A 15847-nucleotide genomic window follows, 5' to 3' on the forward strand; every position below is an offset into this window, starting at 1 on the left:
GTGTCCTCCTTCCGCGTCGACGGCCTTTGGCGCCGACTACTTCGGGTCGGAGGCCTTGACTCCCGGGTTTGTGGCCCCAGTCTTCGGCTCGACGCCCTTGATCGATTTTGGATTGACGGTCTTGACCGACTTGGCTCGACGCCTTTGGTCGACTTCACCGTGTCGACAGCCTTCTTCGGCTTTGGCTGCCCCGACATAGCGGAAGACGAGGAGGCGGCCAGAGGGACAGACGTCTTCTGTTTTGACGGCTTCTCCATCACTTTCGTTTTCGTCGACACCGAAGGTTTCACTTTCGGTTTGACCAACGGCGGCTCCGCAGAAGTGTCCGTAGGCGAGGCAGTGGATCTGGGTGTAAGGCCTTGGGTAAGGCCGTGTGGCGATCCCGCGACCTGAGCCTTAGTGATTGTTCGAACGGGGCATAGCTCTTCGCCTGAGCTATCTTCCATGGCCCCATAGGCCTCATTGTCGTCTCCTACCTCGTCGACGACTTCTTCTGCATCGAGCGCTTCGACGTCCGCGTCGTAGTCCATCACCTCCGCTGGAGGTGAAATCTGCATATGAACGTCTTCTTCGCTCGAAACCGGGAACATGCCATACAGTTGGCTTCATTGTGGTCTGGCGACAGGCACTTGTTGCACACCGGTTGGACGTCGATGTGGGGATACTTCGATCCACACACGGGACATTTCTTGAACGGGCTCCGTTCCATGATGTGTCGTAGAAAGTCTTGCTGCGTCGACTGGGCCTCGAGCACCGAAGAGCCACGCGACTCCCCGGGACGTCCGACTCGGGAACTGAGCCGGAGCAGAGCTGGGCACCGAGCGCAAAACAATACCGACGGTATAGGATAAGGCTTTTAGGCCTTAAGAAAAGTTTATATCGATTCCGAACTGGAGATAACGAATATACATCCGAACCCAATGGCGGAAAAAAACAATCTGGGGATGGAGTCGATGCCCATGCGCACTGTAGTCCAGGGGAGGAGCCACCTATCTCGTGATACTTCGAAGACTCTTCCAGGACAACAATGTGCAATCATCCGGACCCAACACTAGGCGGCGATCTATGCTATAGATATGAATTCAGCAGCCCACATGCCTCGAACTACAGGTATCCCCGACCTCCTGAGATGTGCAGCCACCACTGCCATCACCTTGCTGAAGACTCGAGGCGCAGTAGTAAGACCAAACGGAAGGACAGCAAACTGGTAGTGTTGCGACCCAACCATTAAACGGAGATACTTTGTGTGACTTCAAGATGGGAATATGAAAATACGCATCCTGCAAGTCGATCGACACCATCCAGTCTTCTTCCAGCAGCGCTTGAAGAACCTGTGCAAGAGTGAGCATCTTGAACTTTTCCTGTTTCAGGTAAAGGTTCAAGATCATGAGATCCAGAATTGGCCGAAGCCTGCCATCCTTTTTGGGGATCAGGAAATACCGGGAGTAGCATCCCTGACCCCTCTCCTGCTCTGGAACCACCTCTATCGCACCTTTTCGAAACAGTGCCAGGACTTCTTCCTGCAGGAGTAGCAGGTGGTCCTCCGAACAATAACCCTGGCAAGGAGGGTAATTTGGGGGAAACTCCCGAAAGGGAAGAGCATACCCATTCTCTACAAGATTGAGAACCCAAAGATCCGATGTTATCACTTCCCAATCTTGTAGAAAATGGGTAAGCCGGCCCCCCACTGGGCCCACATGATCCGGAATGGCGGATCTAGGGGTGCTTTGCTGCGGTGGCTGGGGGCTGGGGGCTGGGAAAGAGGAGGAAGAGGAGGAAACGTTACGGCCCTGAGCTCGGGCCCTTTGCTTGCCTCTATAAGATCTATATAATGTGTTTTGCTGCTGCTGTGGCTGCTGCTGGGCTGACTTATAGGTTCGAAAAGAAGATCTGCTAAATCCTCTTGAAAGTCTTCCAAAAGTGCCCCTGGTCTGAAGGCCCGACGACTTTGCTGTCGCACTGCTGTCTTTAAAGTGTTCCAAAGCAGTGTCTGCTTTTTTTCCAAACAATCCAGATCCTTCAAATGGAAGATCCATTAATGCCGCCTGGACATCTGTGGAAAACTCACTAGACTTCAGCCACGCAGCTCTTCTTGTCGCCACGGAAGAGCCCATGACCCCCGCCACAGAGTCTGCTGTGTCCAATCCACTTTGAATAACCTGCCTTGCTGCAGCTTGAGTATCCGAGATTACCTCTTGGAAGTCTTTTCTATCCCCCTCAGGTATCTTGGGCACCAACTGTTTCACAGTGTCCATAAGAGCGTGGATATAACGCCCCATCAAGCAGGTTGTGTTTGTGGACTTCAACGCCAAACTGGCAGAGGAGAAAACCTTTTTAGCAGCCTGATCCTGCTTTCTCGACTCTTTCTGCTGGGACCTGCGGAAATGCACCTGTAGATCTTTTGGAACAGGCAGCCTGTACCACCAAACTCTCCGGCAGAGGATGAGAGGTTTAAAATTCCGGGTCTTCAGGAGCTGCCCTATACCTGCTAGCCACAGCCCTAGATACAGCAGGAGCTGATACAGGATTTTTCCAAATCTCTAAAATTGGATCCTTTAAGGCATCATTAAAAGGTAGCAACGGTTCAGTTACTGAAGGAGAGTGAAGGACTTCTGTGAGCAGATTAGATTTAAATTCTGCAGTTGGTAGAGCAATGTTTAATAAATTTGCAGCCTTCTTTATCACTACATGATAAGGAGTCACATCCCTTGAGGGCTCATCAGAAAACGAAACAAGGTCCCATTCAGGTGACAGTTCTAGGCCACTAGCTACAGACAGGTCCTCAAAAGGGTCCTCAGACTCCTGTAGTTCACCTTCCTCTAGATTCTCTTCTCGATACCTTTCTTCCTCCATCAACCTCTGAGCTTCACGCCTTGATCTTTGCTTCAAATTCGAAGCCGTCGGATCCGCAATGGACTCCGACGGAGCCGGCGTCGAACCCGACGTCGGACGAGGAATAGATCCACGACGTCGCTCAGGGTTCGGTATCAAAGTTGATGGAACCGGCGTCGAAGGAATCGGAGTCGTCGATCTCGGCGTCGATGGCTTTGAGTCGAAGGCCTCGCCGGAGTCGGATAATGCCAATGCGGCGCTGGAGCCGGCATAAAGGGCATACAGGGCGCAGGTGCATAGGATTGAGGAACACCCAGACCATATTCCATCGGACCAGTGGGACCAACAGGAGCCCCAGAGGGATACATAGCCCTTGAATAAATTCCGAACATCGCATTCAGGAAATGCGTAGGATCCTGACCTGGAGCCGGGAAGGCTGGGTATGAACACCCAGGTTGCTCTTGAGGGCGTGGAGTCGAAACGACGTCGATCTCCTCTTTGGGCTGGTGCACCAGAGTCGTACGACCTTCGGGCAGCTGAGCCTCTCCATCTCCCACCTCCTCCTCCTCACCTTCATCCTCCCCACCTGAAGGATGGGATGGGTCCGGAGATGGAACAGCTTTCTGCTTCGGCGAACTCGGCGAATTTGCATGTGACGCCTCAACTTCGGCATCTTGATCTTCCGAGGCAGAAGATACCATCACCTTCTCGACCAGCTTCACCTGTGACTTCGGCTTGGAACCTGACTCCTTCCTCGATCGCTGTCGGGATTCATGGGTTCTCTTTTTATGTTTCTTTCTCGAAGATCTTGAAGCATGGGCCGAGGACGAATCCGATCGCGACCTTGATCGAGATCTTGACTTCGAACGTCAAGTCCGCGATCTTGATTTCTTCTTCTCTTTTCCTTCTTCAAATTTGGCAACAAGAAGTTTTGCCTCTCTTTCCCGGAGAGCCTTTGGTGTCATCTTCCTGCAGGATTGACATTCCTCGACGTCGTGGACGGAGCTCAGACACCACAAACAGCATTCATGTGGATCTGTGATGGACATTTTGTTACATTCTCCGCAGGCTTTAAATCCGGTCTTCTTCGAGGTCATGTCGAAAGAGAGAAGACAAAGACTAGATAAATAGCAAGTAAAGTTACAGCAAAGGCTACAGACGATCCCAGAAAACCGTTAGCGTCGATGACGCGGAAAAAGGGAACTGATGTCATCACGCCGGCGTGGGCCTAATATAGGCGTCGGTGACGTCAGCGGAGTCGCGTGCGATGCCGTGCCTCTATGACGTCCGGGTCCACGTCGGCGCGAAGCTACAAAAAGAATTTCCGAATGTTGCTGACGCAGGGGATATGTTAATTAAAGAGTTGAGTTGTTCGCAGTATCTGCTGACAAGGTACCTTGCAAACTTTTCTGTTTATAACTTAGTGCTAGCAATGTTTATCTCCCATTTAGCGGACTCCCATTCATTTCTATTTCTTTAGCAATGATTGACAACCCTTAACATTTTATCCGCACTACTTCTATTATACCGCCCACCAGCAAGTAAGTTAGTTCTCTTTACACCCACCACTCATTTATGGTTCTAGAACGGTCAATTGAGATTGAATGACATCAGTAATCCCTTTTTTTAACACCGAAGCACCTACCCAAAGGGTGTTTAATGGGTATATTGTAGCGCATTGGGTGAGATTTAATCCTGTAGACATCTGTTATCATTATGTCAGTTTTGCATGATTAATATTGATATGGATTGATGGACATTGAATACTTTATATCTGTAATTTAACCAAGTTATGGAAGATATCAGTTCTGTATATTGGTTCCCCCTTTGACTGTCAGTATGCTTTATTATGTAGTGCTATATGTTTTGTGAACATCATCTTGAACAGGTTTTTTTGTTTTTAGGAATTCTCCCCTGAAGAAGGGTACCGGATGGTCCCGAAATGCATTGGGCAATGTCGTGTCAAAATTACAATTGTCTGTAACATGATATATACAGCTAAGTTTTATATCTAGGTTGTTACCACATTTGTGGTTTATTGCGGATAATACTGTGACAATGTTTGTATGAATATTTCGCAAACAGTATGAGGCATGACAATGAATTAGTTGTCAAATAGGATTGAAATATTCACTGTTTTTTGTGTTGAACTTGTACATTTTGTAAATTTTCTAAAAGTGAAAACTAAAAACTTTATTGATCACTAAAATTTGTTTATGGTTTAGTTATTTTGGGAACTGGTACGTTTCCTCCAGGAACAGTGCTCACCACTCGTAGATTCTTATCTACTTAACTGCCTTGACGCAGGGGATATTCACAAGGTGAGGAATCCACACAGCAGATGTATCTATCAGAAACAAGAGTACACCTTGGAGAATTCCTGTCACTATCAAATGCACAATCCAGATCAAAGCTACACATGTGTCAGATTGCTCTCAGTCGTACATTCTTTCAAGTTATACTGATGAATGTTATTCCAACATTGCCATTGTAAAAAGTTTAGATTAATCCTAGCACATCAACACTTAGAATGTCATCAAAGTCTTATAATTAGTAAAGGTAGCTCAAAACTGAACTTCAAGCTGAGCAATGGCCTATCATACATCCCTGTAGAAAAAAAAGGACTGGAAATGTTCTTCTGCACAAGAATCCAGGCACAATCTTCATATCTTTAACTTTGTGCTTCCATTTCTACATTTTATATTAGAAGGGAGAAAGAAAAAGGGATCACTGGTTCCTTGATGTATGGAACATAGTGTACAAGTGTTTTACGGTCCAGATAGTTTAAACATTTCCTTTCCTAGAGTTTTAGGTGTTGTCTATTAATACTCACTGCTAGGTATTCTACAACATTCAGCTTTCTCCTAGCCTGCTCTTCCTGATTCCTCTCTTCTTCCAAGCATGGTCTGCTGCTTGGTCTGGGTCACTAAATGGCCTCCTCTCACTGTTTAAGCTATGCCTGGTCTGCTGAAGTTAAGTATTGGCTTATGCTAGCCTGCTCCACTTGGCCTCTCCGCCCTGTATTACTGTTAGGAGGGACTGGACAACAAAGTCCAAAATATCTACGTACAGCAAGCTAGTGTTTTCAGCTTCAAGGGAATGTTTTTATGGAGAGCTATAGTGCTTGGGGCACTGTAAGCTTAGGGTCATATCTATGCTCTTAAACCTTCTGTGAAAGATCTTAAGTTCGAGGTCCGTGTTCTCCCTGAGCTTACTTTGTACCATTGAAGAGACCCACCTCTTCCATCAACAGAGCACATTTTTCTAGCTCGCAGACAACCCCTCCGCATCTGTGGAAGTCGAAAGTACTCAAAGAATCATCTCTCTGTGCACTGAAATAGCAAGCCTGGAAAACAACCTAGCAACTTATGGGTTTTTGGAAGGCAAGAAATACAGACTGTGTTCATCATTTAAGGAAAACTTTCTTGGCAGTTTGGGCAGAATATGGAGTGTGTTCATGCCTTAAAATGGCTTTGAAGAACCCAGGGATCCCACGTAAGTCAGATGAGATCCAGAAGATATTCTCCAAATAAGTCGAAGCCCTCCTCTACAGAAACCCTAAAAACCTCTCCTCCGCACGAGACCAGGATGACCTCTCTTAAGCTCTTTAAACATTTGTTCGAGGTTTTAGACGATCTTTGAAGAAAATCATGAGGTCTAATCTTGCACCTTTGTACCAAACAGTAGGAAAAGGAAATGATCTAAAATGGTGAGCACCAACAGGGGCATTGTGAAATTACAGACATCACGAAAGGAGGTAGACCACTGCTCATGAACAAAGAAAACCTTGACAAAAGACATTCAGACAACCACTAGATGGGAGAATTGTGCACACCATGTGAATCGAAGAGATTTCACAGTACAAAGGACTATCTCTGATAAGTATTCAGTTAAAGATTTATTAACCACACTAAAATTGGGACTGCTGAACTGAGAATGTTAAAGTAAAGAGAGCAGGATTAATCAGCACAGAGTCAATTACATTAAATGGCGGTGAAAAACCAGCAATTCAGCAAGATCACAGCAGCAAAACAAAAAGGATGAAAAACAGGATTCCCTGCAACACCCCACAGAATCATCCCATGCACACTGACCCCCCCATCATGGTGTAATCAAGAATGGTTTGTGGTAGCGAGTCTTTCAAAACTTCAGTCACAGAAGGCCATTTACCTGTACTGCTTCTGCTGCTCCTGCTGCTTTGCTGATGCAGCCGCAGTCACAGCTGCGCGACGGTTTGGGTCAAAAGAGCTTCCATCCACATAACTTTCACTGATGCCAAAGGCTGCCCGAAGCTTCTCGTTTTTCTTCTCATTGGCCTCTGCCAGCTGGTGGGTCTCCGAGACACTGAGAAATAAAGATTAGTTATAAATGTAAGCACATTCAATAAGAACGAAAGCATGCGAGGTACTAGCAAAAGTAAAGCCTGTGTTATAGTTGAATGATAGGTGATCGCGTAACATCTTTCACTGGTAACACTTGGTAACATGTCAGTAGTGATTGGGGTGTAAGGAGCAAGGTAGAGCTAGCGGTTCTGGTTAAAACAATTTCTTACCAAAGTAAACAAAAGCTGTTGAGGGTTTGGCAAGAGAGGTGTTTCTCATAGAAGGGCAACACAGAAACCATATGGGAGATTGCATAATTAGGACTGAGCTAAGAACAGTAACTAAAATTAATACCTTTAACGTCAAAAGCATACAGGTTGAAAACTAGGCTGGGTTTCGTATCCATTCAAAAATATTGGACATTAATGAGATTTTGCAGACTGGCACATTTAAAATAATACTACCTTCACCACAAAATTGAAATATTACTAAAGAGGCTCTAACTCAGATAACAGTCAAAGTGAATGTTCCATGAACAGTTTGCTTCAGGGATGAAAAAACTTGAGTTGCAGGTAGTTGCAACTTGTAAATTATTAGGATTGGTCTTTTACAGATGGTTTGATTTTTCCACGCGCATTTCTTTTCATCACCTTTAGGGATGTTTTAGGATTACATTTTACAATATCAGCCCACCTTAAAATAGGTAAACGACATAACAGACTAGCCCCAAACTGACAGAGTCCAATTTCAGAACAGTAGTATTCCTAAATGAATTAATAAAGACTGAACATCTATGGGAGAGGAAATTACATTGTGCTTATATAGTGAACAGCGGCTTGAAGTCGCCAAATCAAAAAAGTGAGTGTTACCCAGTAAACATCTGCACACCCACATCTATTTTCACCTATTTCATTACAGGATTAAAGGAACTCAAAGACTTTGGTGTAAAAGCTGGCTCTGTATATACTATACCAAAGTAAGGTATAGTGTGCACATAGTCCTGTGGATCCATAGAGGCTAAAGTAGATACCTTATGCTCTTTGTGGTAGTGTGGTCGAGCAGTTAGGAGTATCAGAGGGTGGTGGTTCGCATATGTTGTACGCACACAGTCAAGAAGTGAGACACTCAATGACTAACTCCAAGTCCAATATTTGTATAAAAACATTACTTCGTTCATTTTAGAACCAAGACGAGCAGTTACAAGTCAGTACCAATTTAAAAATAGCAATACATTCAGGTACAGTAGGAACGTGTTGTAAATAGCAATAGGAATACTTTACAGTAGTAATGGAAATATTATATCGTGTCAAACAGTAGCAATATCTTAGAAATGTAGGAAATCGAAAGTTCAAATAGCGAGAAACGACTAAGTACTATGGAAAGAAAACATTTATGCTGATTAACAGGTAAGCACATGACTTACTACCCCAGTCGTCGAAGGTTTGCACCAACACTGTTTCCGAATTGTATGGCAATGTTTCAATATTTTGTTTTACTGCTTTTTCCTTCAAAAGTCTGTTTAAGTCTTTTTCCTGTTTTTACAACCTCTTTCTCCAGCCTCATCTTTCTGGCGGAGGTGGGTGGGTTCGCTAGTGAATCCAGAAAGTTCTTCAGGCTGCCAAACTACAACGACAAGTAAGAAACTATTCGTTTTGCAGGGTGAATCTTTCTGGATTCACTATGCTGTGTATTGACTTTGTAGCGGTTTATCATTGTGGCGGCTGGGTGGAAGATGAGCCTTGATTTTTGAATAGGTGTTCAAGCACCTTCTGTCCTACTTGTGCTTCTTTGTTCATTTGTATGTCCACACAGTAGTGTTTTGTGAACGTGCGCACTGAAGCCCATGTTGCCGCCGGGCCAAATGTCCTGAATTGGAGTGTTAGCCAGGAAGGCAATTGTTGCTCCCTTTTTCCTGGTTGAATGGGCCCGTGGCCCCTCTGCTAGTTCTTGCCCAGCTTGTTTGTGGCAGAAATGTATTGCTTATGCGATCCATCGTGCAATTGTCCCCTTAGTAACAGCTTTTCCCATGAAACTGTCTGCGAATGACACAAAAAATTGTTTTGTTTTTCTGTGATCCTTAGTTCTCTCCACGTAGTGCATGACTGCACTTCTGGCGTCCAGAGTGTGCAGTGCCCTTTCTGCGTTTGTCGTTGGTTTCTGGAAGAAACTAGGTATTTGAATAGTTTGGTTGATGTGGAACTTAGACACTACCTTTGGCATAAAGTGTGGGTCCGTTCTCATCACCACCCTATCGTTGTGAATTTGTATGTAGGGTTCTTGTAGCGTTAACGCCTGTAGCTCGCTCACCCTGCGCAGCGAGGTGATTGCCACCAGGAAAGCTGTTTTCAAAGTTAGCATTTGTAGGGAGGCCTTATGGTTCAGTTCAAAGGGCGCTTTCATGAGTTCCGTCAGTACTAGATTGAGGTTCCACGCTAGTGCTGGTAACCTCTTTGGCGGTGCGATCCTCTTTGCACCTTCCAAGAATTTTTCTACAATTTGTGAAGTAAAGAAGCTTTTGCCGGTCTCTCCTCTAGTGTAAGCAACTATGGCTGCCAGGTGTACCCTTAGCGAGGATGAGCTCAGATTAGCCTCGAGCAGGTGCGTGAGGTATTTAAGCACTGTTGAGTCTCTTGTCATCTTGTTGTGCAGTTTTTCCTTTCTGCACCATAGTGTGAACCTTTTCCATTTGGCCACGTAGCACTTCCGCGTGCTAGGTCTTCTTGCCTCTCGAAGTACCTTCAGGGTGCTCTCAGGTAATTTAAGGTGTGCAAATTCTATGTCCTCAGGAGCCAGGCTACCAGGCGGAGGCTTTCCGGCTCTGGATGCAACACCTCTCCGTTTTGCATGGAGAGTAGGTCTTTCCTTCTCCCAAATCTGGGTGGTGCCCTCGGTCTCATCTCCATAATCTGCAAGAACCAGGTCTGTCTGGCCCACTGTGGTGCGACCAGTATTAGGGTCATGTTGCTCGTTCTGCACTTGCTGAGTACCTTGTGTATCAGGGTGATCTGCGGAAAGGAGTAAGCAAATGTCTTTGACCAGCTTATCCATAGGCATTCCCCAGTGACCCTTCCCCTGGTTGCGAAGTGCTGGCATTTTGCATTCTGGCGGGTTGCAAACAGGTCTATTGATGGTGTTCCCCACCTGTCGAACAGTCTCCTTGTCTCTTGGGCATTGAGCTCCCATTCGTGGGAAGCCGATGGCTGTCTGCTGAGCCAGTCCGCTTCCACGTTGTCCTTCCCTGGCAGATGAATCGCCAGTCGATCTATTTTTAGTGTGATGGCCCATCTCCATATTTCCTGCACTAGTTCCGACAGCGGGGCGCATTGTGTTCCTCCCTGCTTGTTTATGTAGAACATCGCTGTTGTGTTGTCTGTCTGGATCAACACTGTTTGGTTGTACAGCTTCGTCTGGAATGCCTTTAGTGCGAGGAAAACGGTCTTTAGTTCCAGGTAATTGATGTGTTTGACCGTATCCGCTGGTGTCCACAGACCCCTCACTCTTGAGTTTTTTTCATGTGTGCTCCCCATCCCTTCTGGAATGAGTCTGTGGTGATGGTCACAGTTGGTGTTGGTGGTAATAGAGGCTTCCCTTTTGTTAGGTTTCCTTTGTTCCACCATGATATCTCCTCGTGCACTGCGTGCGTTACAACCACTAGGTCGTCCCAACAAGCTGTAGCTTGTGACCATTGGTCCTGTAGCCACTCCTGGAGTGGTCTCATGTGGAGTCATACATTCGGCACTATGGGTATGCATGAGGACATCATGTCCATCATCTTGCTCGCCGTCCTCACTGTCAGAGCTCGCCCCTTCTGGTAGAGGCGCGCCTCCTTCAACAGTGCCAGCGTTCTCTTCTCGCTGGGCAACACCTTCTCCTGTACGGTGTTGATCTGCGCACCCAGGAATTTCTTTTACTTGTTCTGGGTTCATTGAGGATTTTCCCCAGTGGATGGAGAAACCCAGGGCCATCAGTGTGTCTGTCACTCGCTGTGCGTGCCGTTTGCATGTCTTGTATGACCTTGCCTTTATTAGCCAGTCGTCCCGGTAAGGGTATACGTGGATCCATTCCCTCAAGTGTGCTGCGACTTCTGCGAGGCACTTTGTGAATACCCTTGGTGCTGATTTCAGTCCGAATGCCAGTGCCGTGAATTGATTGTGATCTGTGTTGATGACAAATCTTAGCAGATGTTTGTGCCGCCTGTTCATTGGGATGTGCAGGTAGGCATCTTTGAGGTCTATGGTGACCAAGAAGTCCCCGCTTTGTATCTGTGGAAGGACCTCTTGCAGGGACGTCATTTTGAATTTTGGGGTTTTTATGTATTTGTTGAGGAACCTTAGGTCCAGGATGGGTCTCATTGTTTCGTATACCTTTGGTACCAGAAAGTACGTAGAGTACACCCCCTTGTTCCTCTCTATGGGAGGTACAGGCTCGATAGCCTCCTTCAGCAGGAGTTCTTGTGCTTCCCTTTGAAGTAGCTCTAGTTCCTTCTTTGCTATTTCTACTTCTTTTTGGTTTTTTGTTTGGTGGTGTTCTTTTCAACTCTATGCAGTATCCGTACTGTATGGTGTTGAGAATACATCTGTCTGTAGTTATTTTCTTCCACTCCTGGAAGAAACGGTTCAGTCTTCCTTCCACCGGTGTTACGTGCTCTTGCATGTCTAGTCCGAGCCACTCCTCTTTATTGTATCTGTGCCCCACCCCTGGAGTTTTTGAAAGGGTGTGCACTAGTAGTGTGGCAGTCACTTGGAGGTGGGTTGTTGTCCACCTCTTCTGTTGTTTCCCCGGCCATTCTCCTTCTCGCGTAAGGACTGGCCCCTCTGTTGGTATTGACAGTGTTGTTTTTGCTGGCCTTGTTGCGTAAAGTAAAGTCCACATTTGTAAAGCGCACAATCACCCGTAAGGGTCTCTAGGCGCTGGGGGCCGTCGGGAAGATTAAGCGAGCTATTGCCCAGAGTCACATGGTGCTGGGCTAACCTGCCGCCGGAGCCGGGGATCGAACCGTGGTCCCCAGATTCCAGCGTCAGTCGCCCTGGCGCCACACCTCTCTGCGTCTGGGTGTCGCCCTGGTGGGACGGGTGTAATGTCTGGTGCGACGTTCCCGGCTGGTTTCCCCCTCTCCCGTTTGGTCTCCGTGACGGGGTTCCTCTGAATTGCAAGGCCCCCATGGATCTTGCGGTGTCGTTGTCCTTTTTCAGCTGGGTGAGCTTTTCGTCCACTGGTGCTCCGAACAGTGTCTCACCGTTGAACGGGGTGTTCAGGATGTTGTGTTGCACCTCCGGTTTAAAGCCTGATATTCTGAGCCAGGCTTGTCTCCTTTCCGTGATGCCTAGCATCATAAGTCTGCTGGCTGTCTCTGCATCGTCCGGTGCTGTTTTTAGGCAAGAATTTGCCACGTTCTTCCCCTCCTCTACCAGGTGCGTAGCTCTTTGCTGGTATTCTTGTGGGAGGTGTTTGACTAACTGGCCCAGTTCGTCCAGGATCTGGTATTGGTGCCTGTTCCGCAGGGCGTTGGAATTAACCATGCGCCAGTGCTTTGCGGCATTCCTCTCGATCTTTCTCCCTGTCAGGTCCATCCTTCTGCTCTCCTTGTCTGGAGGTGGTCCTGAAGTTCTCAGGACATTGGCCCTTTTCATTGCTGTTGCCGCAATGATGGAGTCTGCAGTGACCGATCCCTGAATGTAGGGTGGGTCCTTGGAGGAGTGCTTGTACTTCTCCGTCCTGCCTGTGACAGGTTTACAAGTCACAGGCTCTTTGAAGGCCTCTCTCCCTTGTCCTTTGATGCTTTCGAGCATTGGTAGGTACTGGCTCCTAGTTTGTATTGGGAGCAGCGTTTCCACGAGGAAATCCGCCTTCTGCTATTCCTCCTCGAGTTTTACTCCGAACGCTGTTCCTGCGTTCTTGATGACTTCATTGTATAGTCCAATGTCATAAGGCGGCGAGGGCCTCGCAGGATGTGTCCACTCCCTCTTCTGGACTCTCGGTTTCGAGGTCCTGTGTGTGAGTATGTCGAGCCCTGAAATGTCCTCTTGTCGTCATCTGCCTCCTCCTCGTAGTAGGGGGTCTCTTCTTCCCGATATTCCAGATCTTCCTGGCTTTCCGACGGTCCTTCGAACTCGAACTCTTCTTCTTTGACGAACTCGGCCACTGGTGGCTTTGGCTTTAACGGAATTGTATACGCTTTCTGTAGGAAGGTAGATCCCCGACTATGGTTGCCCCCAACTTTTTGCCTGGTGTTTTGCTGGTTTTATGACTTAGTTGACCTGGGACCCTGCTATTCAGGGCCCCAGGCCTACTGCTCTCGCTGTAAAATGGATTCCATGTACCCTAGGTACATATCTAATTGGATACTGAGTCACCTTATCAGTCCCTGTACAGTGTACCTTAGGTACCCATGGCATAGGTGTACCCAGGGCCTACCAGGGGCTGCAGCATGTATTATGCCACCCCTGGCTGGCCATCCAAATCTGACACAACTGGCTGCACGACAGCTGGGGCAAGGTGGTGTAAGCACCCTTTGCTTTAGATATAGTATTCCTATATCTAACCCTAAAATGGGCACACAGATCTCCTATCAGTCACTCCTATGGCAGGCCTTGACAATCCTGAAGGCAGAGTGCTTGGAATCGTGTGAGATAGTGCTCTGGCATGAGCTGAGCCTGTCTGCGGCTTTCAGGATCCATCCCTTAGCCGTTTCCATGATATCGCATACCATATACTCTTAAGTGCATTATAATCCTCGCGGTTATATGCCAACTCTGGTATCGCTTTATCAAAACATGTCGAGTAAGGTGTCATACGAATTGGAATACTAACCCCTCGCCAATTCTGGCGACGGGGTTAGCATTCCACCCTTCTAGAGGGACACGACATGTATGTAACCTGTAACCCCGGTTAAAGTTAGACAGAGCCTTAGCTCCACAAAATGGATGCTACCACCGAGACACAAGTCTGCCCTCCTGCTGCTGGGAGTCCTCCCAGCCCAGGAGGCAAGGACAAAGGGTTTCCTGCCAGGGGCGGTGCCAGGACCGTCCCAGACAGGATTTTGTGTATCCTAGGTAGGCAGGGCTTTAGAGGAAGGTGACTGCAAGTGGCACCCCGGTGCTCACTGTGCATAGGCCGGCTGAAACCAGTTCCAGGGGCACTCCAGCCCCTGGCCTGGGGAAAGCCCGCCAAAGGAGAGGGGTGTAACCACCCCCCTCCTAGTCCCACCCATAGGGCAGGACTTAGTCACGTGCCAGCCCCTTTTTGCAGAATAAAGGTAGGACCTGGCCCCCTTCCAAATCAGATCATCTTTGAATCCTGAAACTACTTTCCACGAAAGGAACTCAAGACGTCTTCTCAAGATTTCTCCCTTGTGACTAAGGAGTAGTCACCCTGCAGCAGCAGGCACCAACCAAGCATCGCGGTTTGTTGCCAGTCTCTCCTTCGGATCAAGACTGCTCCAGCACGACGAGAACCGGCTTCCCTGGCACCTCTGACCTCAACCTACATCATCAGCCCAGCTGTGATCCGTGGGTGTGAGGAGACCGAGGGACCAGCCATCTTCAGAACTGCACGACGCTTGTCCAGCACGACCACCGAGTGACCCTCGACCGAGTGCTTTGGGGTAAGAGAAGCCCCGACCCTGAGCAGCTCCAGCACCGAAGTTCAGCCCCCCTGCATCCACGAGATCTGCGTGGGGCCCTTCTGCTCTTTGCTGCCAACCGCGTTGTCCAGGTCGCTTGCCCGTTGGCTAGTGGCCCTCTCACGACGCTCCACGACGACAACCACTGCTGGTCTGGTTGCTCCAGACTAGCCCTTGCTCCCCTCCAAAAGAGGAGCACCCTGGAGCCTCGTGGTCCACTCAAGACGCCATTTTAGGTCCACCGCGTGGGCCTTGCATTTGCCAAGACTTGTTGCCCAATCCTGGGTCCAGCGACGTCGACAGCAAGAACCTTCGTGGGACAGCTCGCACCTCCATCCTGGTCGCCGACAACGCCTCCTGGTCCGAGAGACTGCAGAGCCCAGCAGCGCCCACTCACCTGGCTGAGGTGACTTCGTCCGGTGCCATCCTGGTGCCCACCTAAATCACTGGCTAGGGATTCAGAACTTGGTCCCCTCTGCTTACAGGTTTCTTCTTCCCTGATCCAGGCTTGGATCACCACAAACTTCTTCACTGGTCGCCTGCCAGCAACTTCTTTCTTCAGGCTCCTGGATCTTCAACGAGGGTTTCCGACGCAACTTGAACCCTATGCAGCCGCAGCCCCTGGGCTAGGTAAACCAAGTACTCCGGTGCTTCAGCATAGTCCAACACTCTAAGTGTTCGGATCCACTCCCGTTTTCGACCCACCTAGTCGGGTTCGCCCGAGAACAGTAACTTTGTCTTTACTAGCCTCCATAGACTTTTTCCCGCCTTACGCGTGAGAGTTCCCACTCTGCACACGACGTCCACAGGCCTCCTGCATCTAATCTAAGTGTTTAGTATTGTAGGACTAGCGTTTCTAAAGTCTATGAGAATAGTTACTTACCTGCTAGTAATTCGAATTCCACTTTTGTAAAATATGGTTTTTCGTGCCCCTCGGGCATTTGTGTAAATTGTGCGACTTAAAGTATTTTCTTAAGAGTTTTGTATTGTGCTTAGCTCCCTGACTCAAAGAGTTCAGGGTAGACTTGTTAGAAATAAATATACATTTATTTTCATAACAACTTGTGTGGTG

The 15847-nt window shown here is 48.0% G+C and overlaps 1 protein-coding gene across 3 annotated transcripts in view; it reads right to left on the minus strand.

Annotated features, from left to right (window-relative positions):
• The window catches only part of LOC144768881 (uncharacterized), a 993034-nt gene that overhangs the window by 727564 nt on the left and 249623 nt on the right, over positions 1-15847 (minus strand). For all 3 annotated transcript variants that reach the window (XM_078652892.1, XM_078652890.1, XM_078652891.1), the window contains exon 4: positions 7003-7176. In XM_078652892.1, the coding sequence (XP_078509018.1) occupies positions 7003-7176 (174 nt within the window). The remainder of the gene's footprint in view (positions 1-7002; positions 7177-15847) is intronic.

The sequence above is a fragment of the Lissotriton helveticus genome, chromosome 7, assembly GCF_964261635.1.
Source record: "Lissotriton helveticus chromosome 7, aLisHel1.1, whole genome shotgun sequence".
In the NCBI taxonomy this organism is placed as follows: Eukaryota; Metazoa; Chordata; class Amphibia; order Caudata; family Salamandridae; genus Lissotriton; species Lissotriton helveticus.